General features: G+C 41.1%; 1 protein-coding gene across 1 annotated transcript in view; it reads right to left on the reverse strand.

The window, feature by feature from the left end:
* The window catches only part of Ifngr1 (interferon gamma receptor 1), a 29,138-nt gene extending 4,046 nt beyond the window's left edge, over nt 1–25,092 (reverse strand). Inside the window, exons 1-5 of the mRNA XM_027401938.2 lie at nt 24,911–25,092; nt 15,858–15,972; nt 12,495–12,661; nt 10,270–10,445; nt 6,282–6,468 (exon numbers count right to left, since the gene is read on the reverse strand). Of these exons, the coding sequence (XP_027257739.1) occupies nt 6,282–6,468; nt 10,270–10,445; nt 12,495–12,661; nt 15,858–15,972; nt 24,911–24,995 (730 nt within the window). The 5' untranslated portion in view covers nt 24,996–25,092. The remainder of the gene's footprint in view (nt 1–6,281; nt 6,469–10,269; nt 10,446–12,494; nt 12,662–15,857; nt 15,973–24,910) is intronic.
* Between the last annotated feature and the right edge of the window lie 1,064 nt (nt 25,093–26,156).

Raw genomic sequence — 26,156 nt, forward strand, 5'->3', positions numbered from 1 at the left:
TAACTCTATTTCTGCTCTAAAACTACCTCTCTGGAATAGTAACTACATGATACTGCTCAATGAATGAATGCCTATACTATGTCCAATATGGGCTGTGGTTAAACAAATTAAATCATCACAATAGCAATCAATCAATCAATAAATGAAACAAAATAAGGAATATCAGTGTTGTATTAGAAAGTCCCACTGAAATCCCACCAGGCTGGAAAAACAGCATGCAAGGCCTACTCATGTGACAAGGGGGACATAATATTAGCTAAGGTGCTGCCACCATGTGACCATTAAATCAACCCTCCCCCCTTTATAGTTTAGGCTTTTTACATAGTTGGGTCTGGGATAAGTGCATCAATTTTGTATATAACGAAGGATTTTGTTTTCCAAATAGCTTAATGCAAATCACAGCACAAAATGCACTACATTATTTTAAGTCATATTTGAAGCTTTTATAGAATGGCCTGAAAACTATAAATATTAAATTTTACATGTCTGCTCTAACATTTCAGCCTAGATTTCCATTATTCAAAAAGACATATTGGGCTGAAGGAGTAGCTCAGTGGTTAAGAGCACTGGCTACCCTTCTAGAGGACCTGGGGGTTAAATTCCCAGCACCCACGAGGCAGCTTACAACTATATGTTACTCAAGCCTCATGTCATCTGATGCTCTCTTCAGGCCTTCTCAGGAACTGCATACATGTGGTCCATAAGACAAATATAAAGACTAAAAAACACCCATATACATAAAATAAAACTCTAAAAAATGATAAATGAAAACAGTGAAGGTTCAGGCTAAAACTAAAAAATATAAAAACAACAGCATTAATATTAAATTTGGTGAAAAAAATAATGGAAACTATCCCCTACACAATAGCTTAAAAGAAAAACTAAGGATAAATGTAACCAAGGAGGTACGAGACCTGCCAATGAAAATTAAAAACAAAACACTGGCAAAACAGGTAGAACAATACATGGAAAGACTGCCCAAATCCATGGATTACAGTGAGTATTGGTGAAAACATCTGTACTAGCACTGGTCTACAGTTTTAAATATAATCTCCACCATAACACTAATTACATTCATCTCAGAACTAAAAGAAACAATCCTAAAATTCATATGAAATCCACCATAAAAGACCCAAAATAGCTGAAATAATTTTGAACAAAAAGGTCAAAATTGAAGGAATCAAAACGCCTGACTTCAAACTAAAGGGACAGTCACCAAAGCTCAGAATGCTAGGTGCGGATAGGCAGATGCACAGGCCAGTGTAGCAGAGCGGAGGTCCTGGAAAGGAACCCACTAGCTACAGACCACCAAAGACGAGAGCCTTCGCAATAAGCCATGCTGGGAAAACCCGCCAGTAGCATGCAGAGGCCAACCCTTGCTATGTTTCCCACAAAACTCAACTCAAAATGGATCGAGGACTAGAAAACATGAGTCACATTTGAAGATAAAGGTATAGGGATGCTCTGGACAGGGAACCAACAAGAGACCATGCAAATGAATTATTTAAATTCAGGTGTAACAAAGGAAACAATGGACACAGTGAAGAGAATGGGAGAAAACCACTGCCATTCACTCATTTGATAGAAAGTTAATATAAGGAGTTTAAAAACTTAACAAAAATGAGTAATCCAGTTAAAGAATGGGCAAGTGAATAGACATTTATGAGAGAAGAAACATGGCAAGACATACACAGAAAAATACTAAATGTCCTTAGCCCTCAGGAAAATGCAAATCAAAACTATAATAGCAGATCATCTCTTTAGTTGATAGGGCCATTAGCAAAACAACAACAGAAATGCAGGGAGGGTGCAGAAGAAAAGGCAATCTTGGAGGCTACGGGCAGGGATGTAAATTAGTACAGACTTCATAAAGAACAGTACAGAGGCCAGAAAGAAACTAAGGTTTCAACCATGTATGTGATCCAGCCATCTCACTCATGGGTATGTACTGAGAGAAAATGAAGCTGCATGCCCATGCATATTGCAGAACTACTCATAATACCTGAGAGGGAGATGAAGACTACACTGTCACAGCTAATATACTCTTTTATCTTAGATAAAAAAAATATTAGGACAAGACTTAGACTTTCCAGATTAGGACAGCTGTCAGAGTAATTTCTGCTATATGCCATTACCCTAAAACTGGCCATGTAGAATGTGCCTATTGTTCAGTGTTGCTCTTGCTGGTTGGTTGTAGGTCTTAATTTGTGTATGCTTTTACCTTTCCTTCTCCTGGAGTATACTTGATATTTGTTAATGTATGTAGTTTTGGTAACAGGCTTAAAACTTTCTTCATTAGTCAAAAAGGGGAATTGTGGTGGCATCTTGCCAGTGAACTTGCAGTAGTGGCCACACCCTTTGGGCATGGTTTCAGGTGCAGACATGACCTGAAGTTAAGGTAGAGGAGGAGTGGGCACACACTCTCTTGGGTTGCAGAGAGCACTGCAAGAGCAGAGACTGCATCTTCTGAAGCAGGAAGACCTCAGCGGTTATTTACTCTTATCTGTGTAAGTCCTTCCCTAATAAACACCTATTTATCATTTACCTTGGGTCTGTCAAACTCATTTAAACCCCTGCCTTCAGTTTATTCTAGAGCTATTATGAGTGACAGTAGACCAGAAACATAGATTTACTTTGCCTCAAATTCCATGTTCCAACATGGAAGCAGTTTCAGAGGGTTTTTAATAGTTTTGCAGAGCAAAGGAAGTCACAAATCAAGGCAAGATTAAAATATACTGGTGTGTGCACCAGAGAGGCGAGTACATTGAGATGTGAGTGCTCACGATGCTGATGACAGTCCTCTCTCTTGGATTGGTGGGAGCTTGTGTTCTATGATAATAGTTTCTGGGAGGGTTTTACTTATTATCACAATACATTAGTTCAGATGCAGAGTGGGGTAAGGCATGGCTATTCCAGAAAGTTAAAAACAGCCCAAGACAAAGTAGTTAGTCTTTGACCCTACAGAATTCCAGTCTCTCCACAGTACTGAGATTCCCATCAGTCTCTGCAGACACAGCTTTTTTTTTTTTTTTTTTACTTTTAAAAAGAAAATAAATATCGTTTTATTTTGGTTTTAGGGGTTACTCTGTAGATCCCTGGTTGTTCCAGAACTTGCTTTGAAAACCAGGCTGGTATCAAACTCAGAGAGATCTGCGTCTGCCTTCCGAGTGCTGGGATTAAAAGTGTGTGCCACCACTGCCTGATAAAAGAAAATATTGTGATTGTTTCCCAGGAACTGAGTATGTAGAGATTGCTTGTCTTCACTGACCTTACAAGTGATGCTGTGGTCTGTCCCTGACTTTACAAGTTATACTACGGTCTGTCCCAAGGTCACCTTAGTCCATCAGAGAGCTGGTTGGGGACTTAAGATGGATATGGGGGCAGCACACTCATGCTGTGTGAACATTTTTTGAGGAGATGTGAACAGGATCTACTCACCCTGGATAGAGTACCACTGACAGACACAAAGAAATAATTCTACTTAGGTGAGCTTAGTGGACCAATGAGTTCAACTGGGGTTATCTAGAGAAGTATGAGTAGGGGGATTACTTATAAGAGCATGAACAACTCATGAGTGACTATGCCATTGAAGAAGAAAAAAATCTCTCCCAGTATCCATTAACTGCTACAAATCTTCGGGGGTGGGAGGAGGGGGAGGCTTGTATGCCATTCACATCTAGCAACCAATAATTGTCTAAACACCTGGCTACGGTAGAGGCCTTGTGAGCCCCTCCCCTCTTCATGATGGAAGTTAATGGCAGACACAGCTTTTTTTCAGGAGTTTATCTACACCATCACTTATTAATTGTATGAGATAATGAGCTTCATTCTGACATTGCATACATGTATATATTTTGATCATCTTCAATCTCCAACAAGTATTACCCAGTTCTTCCCTCCCACAGACCAGCATGTCTGTTCTCCTTTCCTGACCTCCCAGCTCTCCTTTGACTTTCTCAAATATCTCTATCATTTTGTTTTATTATCATTACATATATACATTTTATACATAATACAGATATATAGATATGGGGGAGGAGGAGAGAGGGAGCCAGTGGGGGGCATTCGAGGATGGGAGAGAGTGGGAACTGGGATTGATATGTAAAATAAGATTGTTTCTAATTTAAATAAAAAAAAGTTTAAAAAGCACCAAATATATAAATACAACCTTCTGAGTCTGTGTAGAGTTGCCAGAATGTATATGATTTTAGGGCAGACCACTTGATATTGGATAAACAATTGAGAGCTTATGCCTGGGGAAGAGTGACTGCCCCTCTCTCAGCAGTCATTTAATTGCCTGTAGCTCTTCATTCAGGGGTAGGGACTTCTAAGATTCCACCCATCCATTTTGGCTTGTCAAGTGGTGTTGTCATTATTTGGGTCTTATTTAGGGAGCCACAGTGGTGAGATTTCTTGGGTATAACTTCCTTGACATATAAAAGGAGAAAGCTTGGTCCTCTAACTCTTAAAATCATTCCATCCCATCTTCTGTAATATGCCCTGAGCCTTAGGTGAAGGGGTTGTAGTTGTTATCGGTGGGTGCTTGGCACCCCAGAGTCAGTTGTTCTCTGCATTATGACCAGTTGTAGCATTTTGTTTTCTAATGGTCTCTGCTAAAAAATAAAGCATGTTTGATAAGGGGTGAGAGCTGCACTTTTCTGTGGGTGCATAAGCATGGGTATTTAGAACACAGTTAGCAAGTATACTGGTTTGGGCAAGTGGCAGTAGTAGGTTCTCATCTAGGTCCCATGGCCCCACCAGTTATGGGCAGTTGGCTAAATTTACAATGCCAGATGCAAATTCCCTTCTATTTAGCATGTCTTAAGTTCCAATTCAGAGGCTGTTGGTTATCTCCAAGACATCAATCAATACCACTATTTCAGTTTGGGGATATCTTTCCATGCTGATCATTGCTGTTCATAAATGTCACAGTTGGGTAGGACTACTGGTTGGTTTTCTTTCTTGGCAGCTTGCAGAACACTCATTTCCTTTTCAACTGCCTTTCATTGTTCCCCTGGAAAGGTATACATTTTTTTTTAAAGCCATGTGAATTAATAATAATAATAATAATAATAATAATAATAATAATAATAAACTAGCACTTTTTTTAGCATAGAAAAGATATTCTTAAGGAAAACTTGAAAACAGGAAAATAAACAAGAATATAATTTACAAGATGAAATATTCTACAGATTTAAAAATGTTAACAAAGTATGTGAAAGAAAATGATAGGATATTAATAAATCTTTAAAATTTTTGTTTTGTTTTTTTGAGACAGGGTTTCTGTGTACCCTTGGCTGTTCTGGATTTTGCTTTGTAGACCAGGTTGGCCTGGAACTCACAGATCCACCTGCCTCTGACTCCAGAGTGCTGGGATTAAAGGTGTGCACCACCACCACCCATCTTAAAATATTCTTATATTTAACGAGTGCAATAAAGTGCTTGGCTTCTTTATTCTGGGGTGGGGGGAGAGGGTCATCATTGTATTTATTGTAGTCAACATTGAAGGAAAACCTGTATAGAATGAATATGCAATTAAAATCAGCTTTGATAGCAAGTAAGTCAATTGTGACGTACGTCTGTTAAAATGTTTTCTATGGAAGAGTTATCCTTTGAAATTTGGAGAGCATAGGCACACAGTACACAAAATTGTATACACTACACAATATCATTACAGGTATATGAAGAAACCTAAAATAAAACCAGAATGCACAGAAAACCCCAAACTGCGACTAAGGACAGGACTCCAGGTAATTGTCTCTTCTAACTTTAAAAACAAGCTACATTTTAATTTATTTGTGTGTGGATACCTGCATGCACATGCCAACCCACACGAGTGGAGATTAGTGGACAACTTGAGGGAGTTCGTTTTTTATTTCCAGTTGTGTATCCGGGATCCTACTAAGACCATCAATCTTGGAGGCAGGTACCTTTCCCCACTGTGACATCTTCATGGTCCACTTCAGGCTTTTCTCAAGTTAACATTTTCATATTACCATTTGAAATACAGTTATTTGTGTACATGATTTTATGTATTTGTTAGGTGTCTTTTCTTTCCTGGGTCAATCATCTGGTGGCGTTCTAATTTGGTTGCTACATTATATTTCAGTGCCATAGAAACTGTCTTGTTTTTAGTTATGAGCTTCTCTGGGGAAAGGGATTATGGGATATTTTTAAAAGAAAAGACATGTGCTTAAGTTATAAACCAACCCATTTCTTTTCCTGTTGCCCTACTTCAATTTGCATTCTCTGTCTTCAGCTGGAAGAAGGCACAAGCTTACCTTTTCTGATGTTATGGACAGGAGAAACACAGATTTCTTTTGATTTTTCTGTTGTAATGCCCCAGTAATCTGAGACTCCATCTACTGAGACACAGTATCTGGAATCCAGTGTGGACATTGAAATGTTGAACTGGCACAGGATTTCATCGCAATCGTCCATATTGATTCTATGTGCTGTATATTGGATCTACATGGAAAAACAACAATATGAAAGTGTATGGTTTCTTTAATCCGAAGGGGAAAAATCATTGAATTATCCTAGTTAAACACAATGGAAAACATGGATAGAATGAACAGGAAATTAAAATCAGCTTTGATATCAAATAATAAGTCAATCTGTGACTTACCACAGCATGAGGAAGAACATCTTTAAAAATGTTTTCAATTGGAATGGGTATTGTTTAAAACTTGAAGGGTGTTAAGTGTTCGAGGGCGCAATGGGAACAGGACTCAAGGTCTCAGCCAGGCACACCCCAATATTGCCACCTTGGAGACTAGGCCTTTAATGTACAGGCCACACTGGATACCTAAGCAAGCTAACAACACTGCCTTTGTGTATCCAGCCCCTAGCCCAGGTGATCATGTGCTGTAGTTTGTAGAATGAATGAAGTACCAGTGTACAAGAGATCCCTGGCAACATTTTTATGTACTTACTGCACAGGGAAGCTGCAGCCTCATGCAGCTGCTTTCTTATGCCTCCTGTGAAACCCTTTCCTCTCTCCCCAGCTGTTTCTAGTATTCCAAGAACTGGATAAGCAAGTATTGGCTAGTTCCATAGCCCCAGACACTTATATTCTTCAAGTCTTAAACAATCCCTTTAACAGGCCTCATGGGAAATGGTTACGCTTTGAGAATAAAATGCCACTCACAGGCTTATGTAATAAGGCCCAGGTCTTCAGTAGGTAGTGATATAATGGGAGATTCTGGGAAGTTTTAGAAGTAGAGTCTAACTGGAGTAAATAGGTCATTTGGGGTTTAGTTCTTGGGGAGCCTTGTCCTGGCCACTGCTGCCTCATTTTCTGACATGTCCTGTCCAAGGACATGAAGTCAGGTGACCATGGACTGAACCCTCAGAAACTGAGATCCAAAATAAACCCTTCCTTCTTTAGGCTGTTTCCGTCAGACATGTGGTTGCAGTGATGAGAAAACAATGAATACAGACATGCTTAGGTCCCAGGGCATGCCCCTGAAATGTGCTGAGATCCCCCTACCCCTATCCCCAGCCACCACCTCCTTTGCTTCTGCTCTGGTTTGAGACGAAATCTCTTGTGATAGTGGTGGCTAGCAAGGCGACTGCTGTGTGTGTGTGAGTCACGGGTTTGGGTGCCAGCATGAGGAGGAAGGGAGAAAGAGTGGTTATCACTTGTACATGTGCTGCTGTTATGTGCCCCGTGTGCTGCCCTCACCAGAGCTGAGTGGATGTAAACATCACTCTTTGTGTCTCTAAAAGAGACCTAAATAAACTTTCCCACTTTGTAAGCTAGATGGCTTAGATGTGTGTTCATGTGTATTACAGTGCCTGTTTAATATGCCAACAATTTGGTGCAGATAAGAGGTAAGAAATTTAACAGAAAGTCAGGAGTACTGTAAGGAGAATCTTGTAAGGAACAAGGAAAAAAACAAAACAAAACAAAACAAATCTGGACCGCCTGAAATGAAATAATCTGTTGAGTATGTAAAGAATACAAAGAGGAGAGGACAATTCCCAACCCAAGGACTAGGCAGGAATATGCCAGAGGGAAATGGTGAAGGGCGTTCTGGGAAAGTTCCAATGAGCCATGGGCGAGCAGCATCTCACTCAAGAGAAAAGAACAAAACTCCACCCCTGCGATGCTTGCTTTGTTGCCCACTGTACCCTTTCCCCAAGCTCACTGGCCCCTGGTGCTGTCCCCACAAGCCAACGGTGCCTCTGCTGAGATCTTTGCCTTTCCTAGGTCCTATGCTTCAAATGATGTCCCCATGTACAGCTGCAGGGACCAGCTTCTGACTCCAGCGTTGACTCCAGCTGTCTCCTTTCCTGGCAGGGTTCTCTGACCCCTCCATTGAAAGCCACCATTCTATCCCTGCAGGCTACTCACACCCTTCTCTGCTGCACTGGGATTATCCCGAGTTTTGTTTGTACTGTTCACTTCCGTAATTCTGGGTACTTGGAAGGCGCACAGGAGGGTTTTGATAAATATTAAACACATATTAAACAAATAAATAAATGGCTACCTCAAGATCCAGCCATTCCTCTCTTGGGTATATACCCAAATAGTGCATTTTCATACAACAAGGACGTATGTTCAACCATGTTCATAGCAGCTTTGTTTGTAATAGCCAGAACCTGGAAGCAACCTAGATGCCCCTCAACTGAAGAATGGATAGAGAAAATGTGGTACATTTATACAATGGAGTACTACTCAGCAGAAAAAAGCAATGGAATCTTGAAATTCGCAGGCAAATGGATGGAACTAGAAGAAACCATCCTGAGTGAGGTAACCCAGTCACAAAAAGACAAATATGGTATGTACTCACTCGTATATGAATTTTAGACATAGAGCAAAGGATTACCAGCCTATAATCCTCTTCACCAAAGAAACTAGGAAACATGAAGGACTCTAAGGGATAAATGGTCCCCAGGAATGGAAGTGGCATGAACTCCTGAACTAATTGGGAGCATGAGGGTAGGGGGGAGGGAGCTGCTACAATAAGAGCAAGAGAAGAGGAGTAGAGGAGAGGAAATGGAGGGGCAGAAATATTGAGTTGGGGGAAGAATAGAGGAGAGAGAGCAGGATGAGAGATACCATATCAGAGGGAGCCACTATAGGTCCAAGAAGAGATCTGGAACCAGGGAGATCTCCAGAGACCTACAAGGATGACACGATCTGACAATCCAGGCAATGGTGGAGAGGATAACCTAAAAGCCCTTCCCCTAAAATGAGATTGATGACTTCTCTTTATGCCATCCTAGAGCCCTCATCCAGTGGCTGATGGAAGCAGAGACAGACATCCACAGATATACAGTGAGCTGAAATCGGGAATTTAGTTGAAGAGAGGGAGGAATGAAGAGCGAAGGGGTCTGTACCAGGTTGGAGAAACCCACAGGAACAGTTGGCCTGAACAAGGGAGAGCACATGACCCCAGATGCTGTTGGGGACTGATCCAGCCCCCTGAACATGGATGTCAATAAGGAGGCCTCTGCACTCCAGGGAGCCTTTGGTGGTGGATTAGTATTTTTCCCTGGTACAAGAAGGGACTTTGAGAGCCCATCCCACGTGAAGGGTTACACTCTGGCCCTGGACACATGGGGAAGGGCCCAGGACCAGCACAGGAAGATTTGGTGGACTTTGCAGAGCCCCCTTTGAGGGCCCTACCCTGCCTAGGGAGTGGTGGGTGGATGGAGTGGAGGTGGGGGAGGAGGGATCGGGGTGAGGGGAGGGAGAGGGAGAGGGAGAAGGAACTTACATGTGAAACAAGCTTGTTTCCTAACTGGAACTAATAAATAAATTAAAAAAATAAATAAAATAAATGGTGACATTGTGCAGAATGCAGGGAACACAGCTGGAATTAAAATATGGACTCCACACCACTACCAGAGTAATTATATTATTGTAGTTGTACTGTTAGCTTACTTTTCAGAAATAAATCATAGATGTATATTATTTTATATGCTACTATTACCAATAAAGAAAGAAAAAAAAACCCTAAGATGATCTCCATCTTACCAGTAGAGAAACAGGTATATAGAAAAGGTGACACTGTAGAGAGGGCCCTGTGATTTACCAAAGAGTAAACTTAAATGCATCATCTAGCCATTGTTGGCAATTAACTCTATACTGGTCCCTTCAATAGTATTTACGTAGTTTATTTTCTTAGCAGAAATCTAGGACCCACAAATCTATTGTATATGCATAAGCAGTGTACCTTCATTATAGTTTATGATAACAACTTGCACAAACAATAGAATGGTTCCTATATCTAAAAAAGATAAAAGAGGAGCACACACCTGCCCACTTCTGTTTCTGTGCACGTATATGTTGTAGCTGAACGTGTAACAGGTGCTGTCATCATCAAACATGACCCCATGCCATTCTCCGTTTATAATAACCTCAGGGTGAAAAACATTGAGAATGAGCTTGTCGCCCTTCTCTCTGATGTCCAGGCTCGGTGCTCCAACTTTTCCTGGGGAGAAAGGAAAAGTATAATTCCTCCCAGCACAGCCACTACATCTACCCACATCAATGGACACATTTAAACAACTCTGCAAAGATCTAGAAGACGTTCTAAGAATATAGCGTTTAATAAATCCTGGACAAGAAGCGCTTCCCCAAACTCTGCTTTAGTGATTTAATTGACTTTGTCTTTAGGAAGGTAAAAGTAGTCATAAATGTTGGTTTTTAGAAGATAAAAAGGCAAGGCTAGTGATACAGGCCCATAAAATCTGCTACTTAGAAGTATAGGGCAGAAGGACCATTAAGCTCAATATTGCTGGGGCTACAGAATGAGTGTGAAACCAGCCTAGGCAAATTAGTGTCAAAATAAAAGGTAAAAACAGCAGGCTGGAGATGTAGCTTGATGGTAGAGCACTTGCCTAGGGACATAAGGCCCAAGGTTTATTCCTCAGCAATCTACGCTCCCCCACCAAAATAAAAACACAAATAAATACCTTCCCTTTTTCTTTATTTTTGTAGCTTAAGGAACTTGTTTTCTAAAAATGTTCTGAAAATGCCCTTATTTATTTGTTTGTTTACTTGCTTATTATGTGTATGAGTATTTTGCCTGCATTTGTGTCTGCATATCATGCATATGCCTGGTGCCTGTGGAGGTTGGAAGAGTTCCAGGATTGCCTGGAACTGAAGTTATAGACAGCTGTGAGTTGCCATGTAGGTGCTGGAACTTGAACCAGGTCCTCTGGAAAAACAGCCAGTGTTCTTAACCATAGAGCCATCTGTCCAGCTCCTGGAGAGTTCTTTAGTTATCTTCCTCACTGAAACACAGTGGGTGTCTGGCAGGATGGTTCTAAGAAGTTTGCTAATGGTTCAGTGCTCACTGTGAAAATCAGAACTACAGACTGTCTCTGGTGTATGGGGCTTGTGTGGTGAACATCTGTGTATGCTTCTCATATGTACCACACACACACACACACACACACACACACACACACACACACACACACACAGTCTTCCACCCAGATCTGAGTGGCATTGACTCTCCAGTGTATCTCGGGCATACTTTCTGGGACACAATAGGTCCTTGATAAACCTGTGGCAGACAAATCTTACATAAAGATGGCATGGACCATAGGAACCCAGGGAAAGCCTTGGGTACACCCAAAAAGCTGGGGCAGAATCAAGGCACAGGCATGGCAGTGTGGACACAACCAGTCACAGGGTGAGCTAGGAAGGAAGGGAGGTTGGAAGAAATGTCAACGGGGCTAGTAGTCTAAGGCACAGGACAAAGAGCTTAAAACCTTGGACTCAAGAGATACGAAAGAACTCTAAACGTCTGTTTTTTTGGGATGGGCTGGCTTCAAATTCTTCACTAACCCTTGGTCTTCCTGCTTGAGGCCCCTGACTGCTGGATGACAGGTATGGGCCACCATAACCTGCTTGAAACTCTAATGTATTAATGGATTATTATGTTGATTTTATGCTTCCAAGGTCTTCAAGGACTTAAGGTAGATAAGAGGAATGAGCTCAGTGGCCAGATCCTCTTTGATCTAACTTTGAAATGACTTCCACATTACACAGGGAGGGAAATGCTGATGTCTAGCCATGCTGAACAGCACTGGTCAGGATGTCAATGGGCTGGATGCTAACTGATTTTAAAGTGGCAAAGTGTAGGTCAGTTTAGTGTTGTTTTGTGGGCCTGGAAGGAAAAGACAATGGCTTCTTAAACTCTGCCATGTATTTACTAGACACTTGTAGCAACTATCAATAAAAGCAAACATACACAGAAGTGTAAGTGTTGCAAAATTAAAAGTATCCATGTAGGGACTAGAGAGATGGCTTGATAGTTAAGAGCACTGGCTGCTCTCCCAGAGGACCAAAGTTTGCTTCCCAGAACCTACATGGTAGTTAGCAAATACCTGTAATGGCAGTCCCAGGATATCCAAAGCCCTCTTCAGGGCGTTGCACAGTCCACAGACATGCAGGCAAAGCACCCATATACACAAAAAGAAATAAACAAACAAAAATTTTAAGAAATTACTCACGCATACAATCTACTTACCCTGTCGGCACATAATAAACTCTCTTGACACTGCATAGGCAGATTCTTTCTGTCCAAAATTAGCTTTAACTCTGGCCCAGACAGATAATTGGGGATATTTAATTTGTTCATAGATATTACAACTGTGATTAGAGATGTTGGTGCAGGAATCAATCCATTTATCCTCCCTAAAACGAAAAGCAAGAGAGACACATGGTAAATCTTACTACCATACAAACTTCAGCCATCCATCTGTATTACACATTGCATCCAGCCAGCTGTTTGGAAGAACTGAACTAAAACAAGAAAGAGAAGCCAGATGAAAGAAGAAACCCTTACTCTTGAATTGGAGGTACAAACCTAGCACCCTTAATCCAAAAAGCCAGAAATTCGGTGGCTCTAAAATCCAAGCCTTTTGAGCATCCATCTGATGTCACAGGAAAAAGATGCTACACCATGCAAAGTTGTTTGTTTCCTGCATGAAATTTGTTACTCAAATATCATATAGATTAGGGGAGTAGCTTACCAATAGAAAGCATGTGCGACATGTGGAAAGGCCTAGGCCTCATCCTTACAAAAATTATATTTAAAAGAATAGATAAAACACCAAAAAATTACAACAGCTACTTTTAGGTTATATGTGGATAAGGTATATATGACCTAAGTCTCATGTTTAGACTTAGGTCCCAGCCTTACCGTATCTACTTAGGTATATATAAACCTTCCAAGAGCTAAAAAAAGTCAGAATATGAAATACTTTGAGCTCCAAGCATTTGAGATAAGGTATACTTCACCCTTGCTGTAAATTCCTTCGTAAGAGATAGAACTCATACAATACATTTCATATTTAAGTTTTAAACTCCACTTTGAAACCCTTATGGATCCCGTTAACACAGATGTAAGTCGATTACGAAATCAGACATATTACAAAAGCTCTTCATTGTGGTCAGGCTCTTTTGTTTGTTTTGTTTTTAAATTGATCTTTCTAATAAAATTTACAGTTATTACAGGAAGGCATTGACCTAAAGTATCAGCTTCATTTGCCAAAACTAAACATTTTAGAAGTTCCTTGTCCACACAAGTTCTTCTCATTCTCCCAACATCATTACAATTTAATGAAAATATAGATACAGGGTTTCTTTCTTATTTATCATGTTCTTACTGATATTGCTGCTTAAGCTGTCCCATTCTTTGGCTAGTAAGAGCCTGCTTCAAGATGCTTATTGGATCCTTTTGACATGTCCCCATTAGTTGTTTCTGCCACAAGGGATACTTTCTAATTACCTTTCTATCTTCCCAGGTTGGGGTTGTTGCTTGGAGGTACAGTGCTCCTTTAAGTGAACAAGTTGGACCTCAGCCCCACAAAGACAAAAAACCCCACTAAACTGATCAAACAAGTCAAACTCCATCAAATACCTATAAAAATCTTCATTTTGTTACTTGGCTTAACCCTGGAATTAGCATTTCTTTAAGGAAAACATGAAGCTCTTCCCTATTGGTTTCTACCACTGTTACCCATTCCTGCAGGAAGCCAATCTCCCTGGCTTCAGGGTTTTCACTCCCTGTGCTTTTCTAGAGTAAGACAACACCCACACAGACAGTTCATCTCATTCATCTTCCCCAATGGAGCACAGTGCATATATCTTGTAGAACTTAATTTTTCTTTTCATTGAACAATATAGTCTGGAAGTCACTACATTCTGATCCATAAAATATGAAATTTCCTTCATATTTTATAAAGCTAATACAGAGATCCATTTTTGTAGCAGTCATGTGTTTAATCTTCTAATCAATTTCAAGTTGTATTTTTATAACAGTGTATCTTACAGGTAAGTTCCTAATGTGGAATCAACAGATCTAAAAGCAAACACTGGCTGGAGAGAGAGCTCAGTTAATCAAGTGCTTGCTATGCAAAGCCAAGAGGGCCTGAGTTCAATCCCCAGAACCCATGTCAAAATGAAACAAAAAACAAACAAGGAATGACATTTGAGACTGTTCTCACCCTCTACATGTATGTGTATATATATGCACACACTCCTGCATACACACACACACACACACACACACACACACACACACACACACACACACACAAACACACACATACACACAGGAACATGCACTCATGCATACAAGAAGCTTGGGACCTGGCAATGTATCACAGTGGTAGACAGCTTACCTAGCATGTGCAAAGCCTTGGGTGTGATTTCCAGCCCCACAAGAAAAACAAAACAAAACAAAACATGCCAAAGTAAGCATATTAAGTTTTGTTAGATAAAAGTTCTTCCCCCAGGGCCAGATCTATTTGCATTCACATTAATTATGTGTGAGGGTTTCTGTCTCCCAGTTTTCAAATAGAATATGTTTTTCAGAGTTTAATGTTTCTGTCAATTTACTAAGTGACTGTGTTGGAGAGTTTTTATGTCAAGTTGACATAAGCTAAAGTCATTTGAGAGAGAGAGAGTCTCAATTAAGAAAAGGCCTCCATAAGATGGGTCTGAACATAAGCCTGTGTGGTATTTTCTTAATTAGTGATTGGTGGGGGAGGGCCTAGCCTATTGTAGGTAGGGACACTCCTGGGCTGGTGGTACTGGAAAGAGCAAGCCATGGGAAGCAAGTCAATAAGCAGTATCCCTCCATGCCCCCTGCATCAGTTCCTGCCTTCAGGTTCTTGTTCTGTTTGTGTTCCTGTCCTGACCTCCTTCCATGATGAACAGTGATAGGGAAGTGTAAAACCCCTTTCCTCCCCAAGTTGCTTTAATCACAGTGCTTTATCGCAGAAGCAATGGAAACTCTAACAGCTCTTGCAATAGTGTAGAACAGGATATTCATGTCCTCGTGGAATTTGCCCCACAAGTTATTGATTTAAAAGAATCTATTTATACAATAGATAGATGTGAGTGCTAACCCTTAGTCAAATATGCAGGCTGCATGATACCAAGCCCAGGATGTGCATTCACTATGGTCTACATGGTAGATACAAAGATGGCCTTTGTAGCATGCCTACCAAAAGTTGTTAACCTCAATTCCTGAATTAATGAGAAGACAAATCCACTATAAAGTTTTGTTTTCCATTTGAGTCCATTTGATCTGTAAGTATTTATTCTGAAATAGTGCTAAACTACTGTAAGGTGGTATTTGTCCTCACTGACATTAATTGCAATGCATTTGGCTATTCTTTGCTAACAGCTAATAAATCTTGCATGTTTATAGTACTTCCCTACTTCACTACTGACAAGAACCAATCTGCATCCTTAGCAATTTGCAACATCTGCAGACAGCTGATAAAAGTTCAGTGAGTTGGAAGGAGGGATGATGGGGGAACACAGAGAGTTATGGAATATGCAAGGATTAACACAGAAATAATAAATAAGCAATACTCACCCATAGTTCTTTACCTGTGCAGTAAAAGTGGGAGTCTGTTGCATGTCCTGGTATTTCCAGTGCAGGACAGGGTTCAAGTTAAAAGACTCAATTAGAACATTAGTTGGTACAGGCACTGTAAGAGATTCAAAAACAAAGTGGGTCACAGTAAGAAACTAACATCAGCAACAGAAAACCTTACGTGATGACATGTTAGACAAAAGTCAGTACTGCAGATATTGAAACCATTTCAATCAGAGCAAACTCACAGGATGAGTTCTATTAAAAATGCACAAAGAGCTCTGTATCACTTTAAGCTATGTAAACACTGTCATGTCATACGTGTATCTTTTCAATACACTGATACTAATGATGCTTAATTAGATTGTTCTAATTAATAATTACACCCCATGTCAAATCATTAAGAAAACCAGGTCCTTCCTAGTTATCTGTTAAATAGCTATTTTGGACTTTGTTGTCTATTGAGTGGGACATTGTGATAGTGAGTTTTAATTATCTAACTCGACACACCTAGACATTATATGGCAGGTGAGTCTGAGTGAAGGATTGTATAGATCAGCTTGTTATGTGGACATGGCTTGTGAGGGATTATCTTGGTTTTGTGTGAAGAAACCTAAAGGTGGGTTGTACAGTTTCTGGATTTGGAAGCTGATCAATTAGCACACATACATTAATCCACCTTTCTCTGCTTTGAGAATGAATATGACATGGCTAGTTGCTTCAAGTTCCCTTTGCCCAGACTTCCCCACAACAACACATTGAAATCTGAAATGGTGAGCTTGAATAAACCCTCTTCCTTTCAGCTGCTTTTGTCAGGGTGTTTTTATTACAGCAACAGAAATGAAACTAGGACACCTATTAATTTACATATGCAAGATGTCTGCTTGGAAACACCTACCAGATTTTTTTCTCCTGAAATAAATGTTTTTAATATTTAAAACCAGACTGGTCTGCTGTTTTAATTTATAATTAATTAACACATGTATTATCTTTTCATCTAGGGGGCTGTAGGTCAGTGACAGAGAGGTTGCCTAGCATGAGGGAGGCTGTAGGTTAATATTCCAACACCCCTACCCCATGCCACATAACTAAAGGACACAAATTCTACTGTCATTTTTCCCCCTAAGAACTTCTTCCTTAAGTTGTGACTTACAACAGGAAATGAATTTTGTTCCCCAGGGGACATTATGCAATGTCTGCAGACATTTTTGGTCCTGATAATGTGGACTCCAAGTTGGGAAGGGATACACCACAGTCCTCTGGAGGATAAAGGTCAGAGAGGCTGCTGAATATCCAACAATGAACAGAACAGGGCAGGCCCATGGCAACAAATAACCCAGCCCCAAAGGTCAAGAGAATAGCAGTTGAGAGACACTGCTTTGTATGTCTGTATGTCTATAATTTTAAGTAGCTATTTATTCTTTGGGAGGGAAAATGCTTTTATTTTAAAATGCTTTATGATTATTGTATTTCATTCTTCCCAGTAGATTTTTTTGCCTAAATATCTAGCCTCTATATAATTTATCTAGGAAGGGTAAAGCTTATGGCAAAGACTGAGATTATGAAGATGGAGGGAGGGTGGCTGTCCCAGATCCAGACACTCAGCAGGACTTTCTGATCTTTTGATCATTAGCCAGACAACTGCAAAGTTTCTAATATGTCTCCAGAAACACCACAGATGCATGCTGGGACATCAGTATCTATCTGCTTTGGTTTTCTAAGCAACTTCCTTGAGGGCAAGCCTAAAAATACTGGTGTTGCCTGGCTCTTTCCTCACCTGTTGTTTGGATGACTGCCCATGACCGACCATTCATAGCAGGGAACCCCAGGGATCCCTTAGGAAGGTGTTCTTTTATAGGGAATGTCTGCACTTCAGCCTTCCCAAACAGCCTTGTTCCAGTTAATAATCCATGGTTTAAGAAGAAATAAAAGCCACTACTCCCCCCTCAAGAACAATTCAACATCAATGCCAAATAACCAGCACACAATGACTATAGCATATCTAAATCAATCGGCTCTCTCTCTCTCTCTCTCTCTCTCTCTCTCTCTCTCTCTCTCTCTCTCTCTCTCTCTCTCTCTCTCTCTCTCTCACACACACACACACACACACACACACACACACATACCTCAAACCAAACCAATACATTAACTGAATCGGTGTGGTGGAGCACGTAAGTGGAGCCTAAAAAACCAGGTCAGATTGGGGTTCATGCTGAATCGGAATTATTTTCAGAAGCCATTTCTCAATTCTAGCATCAGCTGCCTCTGCAGGGCCTGAAAATGTCAACTCATCAGTTCTTCTTTCTCACTTTCCTCCTGACTCTTTCTGTGAGAATTTCATACATGATGTTTTGATCAAATTTATCCCCACTCCCTCCATTCATATCCCTCATCACCATGTTCGCCTCCCAATTTCAGGAGCTGGTGCTTTTTTGTTTTTTTAAGTGCACTGAGTCCTTTAGTGTTGACTGTCTGGGCATGGATGTAGGGCCATCCCCTGGGAGCATGTGCAGCCTGTCAGTGAGGGGATATCCCTGGACATAGCTGACAGTTTCCTTCCCCTGGTAGCCATCAACTGCCAATAGCTCCTCAGTGAGATGGGTGAGGAGTGGAACTTCATGAGCCCTTCTCCCATCCAGGCTGGGATTTTGAATGGCTTGACATTTATTCAAAAAAAAAAAAAACCAACAAAACAATTTATCTTGGAAATAAACCTAACCAAGGAAGTAAAAGACCTGTGCAATGAAAACTTTAAAACAATTAAGATAGAAATTAGACACCAGAAGATGAAAGATCTTCCATGCACATGGATTTGTAGGATTAATATTCCAAAAGTGGCCACTCTACCAGAGCAATGCATGGATTCAACGCAATCCCCATCAAAATTCCAATGATCTTAAAATTCATATGGAAGTACAAATGACCCAGGATAGCCAAAACCATCCCAAGCAATAGAAACACTGCTAGAGGTATCACATTCCCTGATTTCTGGCTATACTCCAAAACTATCAAAATAAAAATAGCACAGTACCTGAATAAAAACAGAGACATTAATCAACTGAATAGCATTGACAATCCAAATGTAAGCCCATGCTTCTATAAACACCTGAATTTTGACTAAGAGGTCAAAAACACATTGAGGAAAAGACAGCATTTTCAACAAATGGTGCCGGACAAATCAGACAGCTGCGTGCAGAAGAATGACTCGAGACCCTCACCTCCCATCCTGCACAAACCTGCAAATGGATCAGGCACCTCATCAAAAGACCTGTCTGCTACCCAGCTTTCTTTTAAACCGTCTTTTTCATAGTTAATCTGTCAGCATTCACATTTTGACAAGAAATGAGCAAAAACCAGGTGTTGCCTTCAACACTTTGTCTGGAACTCTCCTGGGCTGGACTACACAGCTCCAGAAGCCCATCTTCTGCTCACACATAGCCCCCAAGCCTCCTGCCTCCACAGCACAAAGATCCCCTTCCTCCAACTTCTAAAAACAATCTCTTTACTTCCTTTTAAAATCTTTTAAGCTTTTTAAGATTTATTTTTATGCCCATCAATGTTTGCCTGCATGTGTATATGTGCATCCCAGGAGTGCCTGCTGTCTGTGGAGGCCTGAAATGAACATTGGATCTATTGGAAGTGCAGTTACCAATGGTTGTTAGCTGCCATATGGGTGCTGGGAACAAAGCCTCTGCAAGAGCAGCAAGTATCTTTAACCCCTGAGCCATCTCTCTAGCACCTAAGATCCTCTTTAACTATTCCCAATAGAAATACACTTTTAACTATATTTAATATGAAATTCCTGCCTTGAAGAAAAGCCACATAGAAGTCATTCTGAAAACTTTCAACAGATTATCCAAGTTCATTTATATATAGGAAGAAGCCATTGAGTCATGCAACATAAAACCACAAGCAATAACAGACTTGTGCAGCATCAGGTGCTTTGTTGTTGTTTGATTGGTTGATTGATTGATTGATTGGTTTTTTGAGACAGGATCACACTGTAGAAGTAGTGAGCATAGTAAAAAAAAATGCCTTTTAGACATATAAAAATAGCTTAGTCAGGAATCCCCCTTACACCAAGGCTGCCCCTGATAACCAGAACCCAGTGAGTGACATCACTCACTCAAGATAACAAACACACAACTACAGCTCCACAACACCCACTAGACAGCATATAAGCAGAGACCAAGAGCAATGCCCAGCTCTGCACATCTGGAGACATGCCATCTTAATCTGTCCTGTGGCTGCATAGTCTATCCCAGGATCCTGACCCTCTAATCAGAGACTTCTATTAAGAGACAGGACCTGACTTTCAACTAAGATAAGATCCATAGGTAAGCAGCCTTGAGGAGATAGGCTTACGATTGTAATTCAGAAGTTAGAGTGTGAATCTTGTGTGAAGACCCTTATCATAATAAAATATAACTTACAACTACATGTATCTACTTTCTTGTTTGAGACAGTAGCGCAGGCTGGCCTTCAAATCACTCGATAGCCCACATCAAGCAAATGGGTGGTAGGAAGAAGTTTCAATGAATTATAGCATGAATTACTACTAAAGGGAAACTTTTGGTTTATACCAAAAGATATCACCTGTGGTTTAATATAACCAGAAGAGAAACCATGTGGTTAGGTTATTAGATACCACTTTTGTCTTTGCCAAACTTACACAACTGTCAATTTGTCACTAAGTTTCAGATTTTATCACCTGACCCTTAAATTACAATGTAGAGTAGTTAAAATAATTAAGGCTCACAACAAACCTCTATTCAGGATATATTTACACTGTATAAATAAAAAGACATGTAGAGAAAGCAAAGGGGCATAATTATCTATGGAGTTTAAGATGATGCTAGAATAAAGTTTCACAGACTAAAACTATGGTACAGATTTCATGGTCTGAAAAGAGTTTTCTGTAACTTGCTGTTTTCAGAGAAGGGCTCAGAATTATTTGATAACCTCATTCCCAGACTCCTTCAACTCAAAACCAAAGGTTGTAGCTGGAGGGTCATAATTAAATGAAGCATCTGTCTCTTTTCCAAATGACTGACTTTTGGAGCAAAGTTCTACTGGCTTGCAGACAGGAACATCTGCACAGGGACACAAAGGTGATTTTGTATTTAAAAGTGAGAAACAGTATGAGAAATTCACATACATAGAAAATACCATGGTTTTGTTATTTTTATCAAAATAAATTTATGACTATTACCTTCTCCCTCTGGAATGGGTCATTCACAATCTGAGATGCTTTTCTTCATGCATTTCAGCTTCTGATTTGGGAGGCAGCAGCATGCCTTGGGATTAAGCTGAATAGGGGTATCTTGAGATTTCCTTGCCACTTCCTTTGCTTGGCAGTGACTGAACCCCAGGGCCTTGTGGATGTCGGATATGTGTTCTATCACTGAACTATAGCCAAAGTCCCTGAACTAATTTATTCTAAAGTTGAAAAATAGTTTGGGAACTGAAAATAAAACTGCCCTTTTCTGCTAAAAACAAAACAAAACAAAACAAAGTAAATGCTAGAAAAATGAGTGTTTGCTCCTGAGCAAATTTTAAATTCCTAATACTGATCTAGATTTTTTTTAACCAGTACACATCTTCATACCGTAACTAAAACAACATTTAATACTATCTATTAAAGTAATGATATACACGTTAAGTGCTGATAGTGATTCAAGTATATCAAACTCTACAGGGCACATCTCAGGTAGTCCCCACAGCCATCCTGAGAATGACAGTAGATTACGGTAGATACTTTATTAAGGAGAAAACAAAGCTTCAGGGATTATAGGTAGGTAAAGATGATTATACACAATATTTTGTTTATTTTAATTAAACATCCCTGTGGTTATTTAATAAAACAAGGGCTATAACCTCCACATACAAAGGAGAGTGGAGATGACAGGTTCCTGATTTTCTCACAAGAGTCTACTTCGGGCAATGGTGCTGTTTTTTGGCTTGGTATAAAGCCACCATGAAACATTAATAGTACATAACAGCAAGTAAGTCACTTCCATAACACAGACAGGACTAAAATGGATATGGTATATTTTGATAATGAATCCCTCGGACATGTAAAAGAAAGATCCCCCTTTAGTAAGAAAATTACATATGAACCAACTCCTTTCTCTCAAGAAGTCACTCCATGCTGATCAAAATCTCATCCTGAGTACCTGTACAATGGAAACAAAACCATCTACACTATTGCTGTGTGTTGCTCAACTTTGTATGTTAGCTTTTAAAATCTATTATTTGTTTTGAACCTCTCAGGGCTTGTTTTAGAATCAAAATGTCATCTTCCAGAATCTGTAGGGGTGGAAGTGGACACTTTAAAGTAATCTTAACTGTAAGCAAAAGGAACTGGTGTAATGGCTATAATCCCAACACTCCGAAGGTTGAGCTAGGGAGTTAAGTTTGAGACTAGCTTGGGTTATGGAATGACCTAAAAAAAAATACACAAACAAATAAAACCATCATAGGGGACACAACAAAATCTAAAGACATGCACTTAAAAAAATCTACAGAATGTATTGAAGAGAGAGTGGGGAGAAAAAAAAAAAAAAAAAACATGGGAGGGCCGACCCATCCCGTATTATAAAATGCTAGGGTACAGTTCAGAAGGGTGAAGATACCATAGAGGGCAGGATTTGAAGACTTGAAACCATGAAGTCACACAGAGGAGGAACCTCAATAAAAGGAAGTGTCTGGCACTCCAATGAAGGCGCTGCCCGGCCAGGCAGCCGTGTTATTCTTCTCTCTACCCATATCCAGAGTCCAACCGACTCTGCCTTCTCAATAGTCCCTGAAAAGGTCCCCTCTCCTCTATTACACAGCCATTTCTCATGGAATCCTCCTGACACTTGAGCTCCAGCCTCCTAATGGGCTTCCTTCTTCAAACTACTTTATATGGTGCCTGGCCTTTCTACATAGCATTGTCTAAGCCTGCACAAGATCGCCCATCGACACCAGGAATAGGGGACACATTACTTTCTTGCCTCAGGCCCTTCAATTCTGTCAGGAACACTGTGCTGCTATTTTTGAAAAGTCTACACCACACTTTTAAACAATGTCCTTCCCACACCAGTTGGCCCCCAATCAAGCTAGGAATATCAGAGTCTTCCTCTGGGATTTTGTTCCAGTAGAAGTTGCAAAAATTTTAAAAGCCATGACTCCTGCCAAGTAGGGAATATTTCCATAGCCAGGCCACTAGAAATAAGAAATAGTAAGCTGCAGCCTTCTTGTGTTCCTGAAGCCAAGCTGGTATCTCTCATTTTCTGCTTACCTCAGACTTGGATTCTCTGAACCAATAAACTTCTGTTTCAGGTTCAGTCAGCTAAAGCCATGTTTCTATCCCTTGCTGTTACACACATGACTTTTAATTGCTTCCTCCTGCTCTCCTGACACATACACAGTCTAAGATGAGACACTTAACTACCCCGCTAGCTTAACATGCCACTTCACATCCCTGCAGACACCATTCTCTCTAGGTTTGGGACATCTATTTTGGTTTCCAGCAGACTATAAGTTCAAGTTCTTATCACAGTGTACTGCAATTGCCCACAATGACAGCCAACTTGCCCTGGGTAATGGCGGTTGGCAGGGTGGTTTAGAGTGTGGACTCTATTACCTAGTAAATGACCTCTACCACTTGGGCAACCCCGTGTGACTCATCATAGATGCAGATACCAGCAACACTACATTAGAAGTAGCTGTGAAAGTAGACCTGCTATGCTCTCTGTTAAGACAGTGCCCAGCACTCAATAAGTCCTAACCATACTGTGAGTCTTCCTAACCCTTGGCACCTTGTCTATCCTAAGGGATAACTAAGGATTTGTTTGCTTGACATTTTTTTTAAATGAGAACATTTTAATTAAAAAATGTTAAATTACTAAAGTCATAGATTTTAACACAGCATTTTCACACACACCTGTCATCATACATTCTAATTTGTCCCCCAGTTGCTCCTACTTCTGTTTCTGGTCACCTGCCTCCCAAAAGAAGCTCCCTTCTGCATTCATGTTCCATGTTTTTATTTTCTCCTCCCCTCCTTCAAGATCTTTTCCTCCCTTCTCATGCTCTCTCTCTCTCTCTCTCTCTCTCTCTCTCTCTCTCTCACACACACACACACACATATATCTAGGTTTACATAGTATTTGTCTTTCTGAATTTCTGAATCTGGCTTATTTCACTTAATACAACTAACACTATTTCTGATTCCATTTTTTTCTATAATTATGATTTCATTTTTCTTTATACCTAAATGGAATTTCATTTTGTATATGCACCTCGTTTTCCTTCTCTGTTCTTCTGTCGACTGACATCTAGGTGGCTATTTCCCAGCTATCGTGAATAGTTTTGCTTGACCTCTGAGGATCAAGTCAAAGCAGGGCTGAATGGGAATGTTGCACACCTAAGCGGAGCGCCTGGAGTTAAAGAGGTTGGGTGATCCCCATGCCTTCCGGCAGCTGTTAACTGCAAACATCTCAGACACTTAAGGCTAGGGACTGAGAGGGAGCTGATGAAAAAAGCTTTATTGCTCTCTCTAGAGCTCTATCACGGAAAACTATCTCCAGCATGTATTCCCTGGTTAATGTGAACGGGCAGGTGAAATCAAAGGCTCTGAGGAGTTACGCTATGAGAGGAACCCTTGCAGCCCAACACTTTTCATACTTAAAAGCCCGACTTACAAACCAGAATCACTTAATATCAGCTGGTAGACCTTTCTTCTCTCCTACACAAAGGATTTGGACAACACCCGGAAAATGGTCTGTAAACAGTGAGTTGTACACACAATGCCAAACACTGCCCTGGAAACTAATGGTATCAGACTAAACTTTAGACACTAAAGGTTTGCGTTGTTGCTTTGGCAAAGAAGAGGCCAAAGTGGCGTGTAAACCGCGGTAAGCTCGGCGCCTCTGCGGTCTCCGGACCCCGGACCCAGGAATGCCTTGCCCGGAGCGGTGCAGCGCAACTAGGGGGGACTTCCCGGCCGGGCGCCTCCCGCCTGGCCTCCTGCCACAACCCTGCCCGCAGCGGCTCAGAGTCATTACCCGAAGGCGGCTCTGGATCCTCGATGCTAGTCACGGCTCCGCTCCCGGCCTCCGCAGACAGCATCAGGACCACCAGCAGAATCATGCTTCTAGCTGCGGCCTGCGGCTCTATCCCAGAGCAAGAAAGGGGACTGACGGGTTACCCGTGCGGCCTGAGGCCCGGGCCTGGCGTCACGTCCGCCCGGGCGCTTAAGTCCGCAGGGGGCGGGGCCGGAGAGATGGGCGGGACCAAAGTGGACGTCTACAGCCTCTGAGAGGCGTGGTTTTAGAGGGAGGTGGAGTCTCGGCAGGACGAAGAGTGGAGGTAGGGGCAGAGGAGGACCGTCAGGGGCGGGGCCAGGGTGGGGTCTAGGCAAAGGGGCGGGGAGAATACTCGATTTGTAAGCGTTGACTGGAGATCCGGGACGGGGGTGGGATTTTGAGGCGGGGTCTCCACGAGGAGGCGGGTCCTGAACTGAGATGCCAGGAATGGGAGAAGTCTGGCTGGGCAAGCTATCGGATCAGGGCGTGGGCGGAAAAGCCTGACTAAGTTGCAAGAGAAGTGGACTAGCCTAAGGCTTGAACCTTCGTGTGCCCGGTCTGTATTCAGCACCTGGCCTCTGGGCTACAAGAAGAACTCCGATCCAAAGGTTCTTTCAACTTGACACCACCTTCCACTATTCCTCTTTCAGTTTTTGTAGTGACCTGGGGTTACAGATTTCTGCCTCAGAATACAACCCAGACACCATGCTTATCTCATCCCTGTAGGCATCTTGGAACCTGAGGTTTTTTAGAAGAGTTCAAATAAGCTTTCTCCAATTCCTGCCGGTTTTGTCTTCGAAACTTGAACCTCTGTTTTTTGTTTGTGCAGACTCCCACAACACAACCCAATGTGCTTGGGTAAGCACTTTGTTCTTAGAAAAAAACCAAACGACTACCACGCACACACACACACACACACACACACACACTGCATGTCCATTTTAATAATGAACTGTCAAATGACAAATTATTACAGTCTCATCAAGAGATCAGTTCCGTTGCCTCTGTAACTGCACCCATTAGTTTGCATCTCTCAAACCCTTGCATTCACTTTAGTTGACTTTGCTCTTAGTATCGACAAAACTCAAGACTTATTATCCTCAAACAAACTGCCTCACCTGCTTCAGTTCTCTGCTTATCACCGTCTTTGCAGAAATTTTAGATTGCAACCCACTCTTCCATTCTCTTTATCCCACTGCATTTTAATAACACCTTTCCACCCCAC

The sequence above is a fragment of the Cricetulus griseus genome, chromosome 2, assembly GCF_003668045.3.
Source record: "Cricetulus griseus strain 17A/GY chromosome 2, alternate assembly CriGri-PICRH-1.0, whole genome shotgun sequence".
NCBI lineage: Eukaryota > Metazoa > Chordata > Mammalia > Rodentia > Cricetidae > Cricetulus > Cricetulus griseus.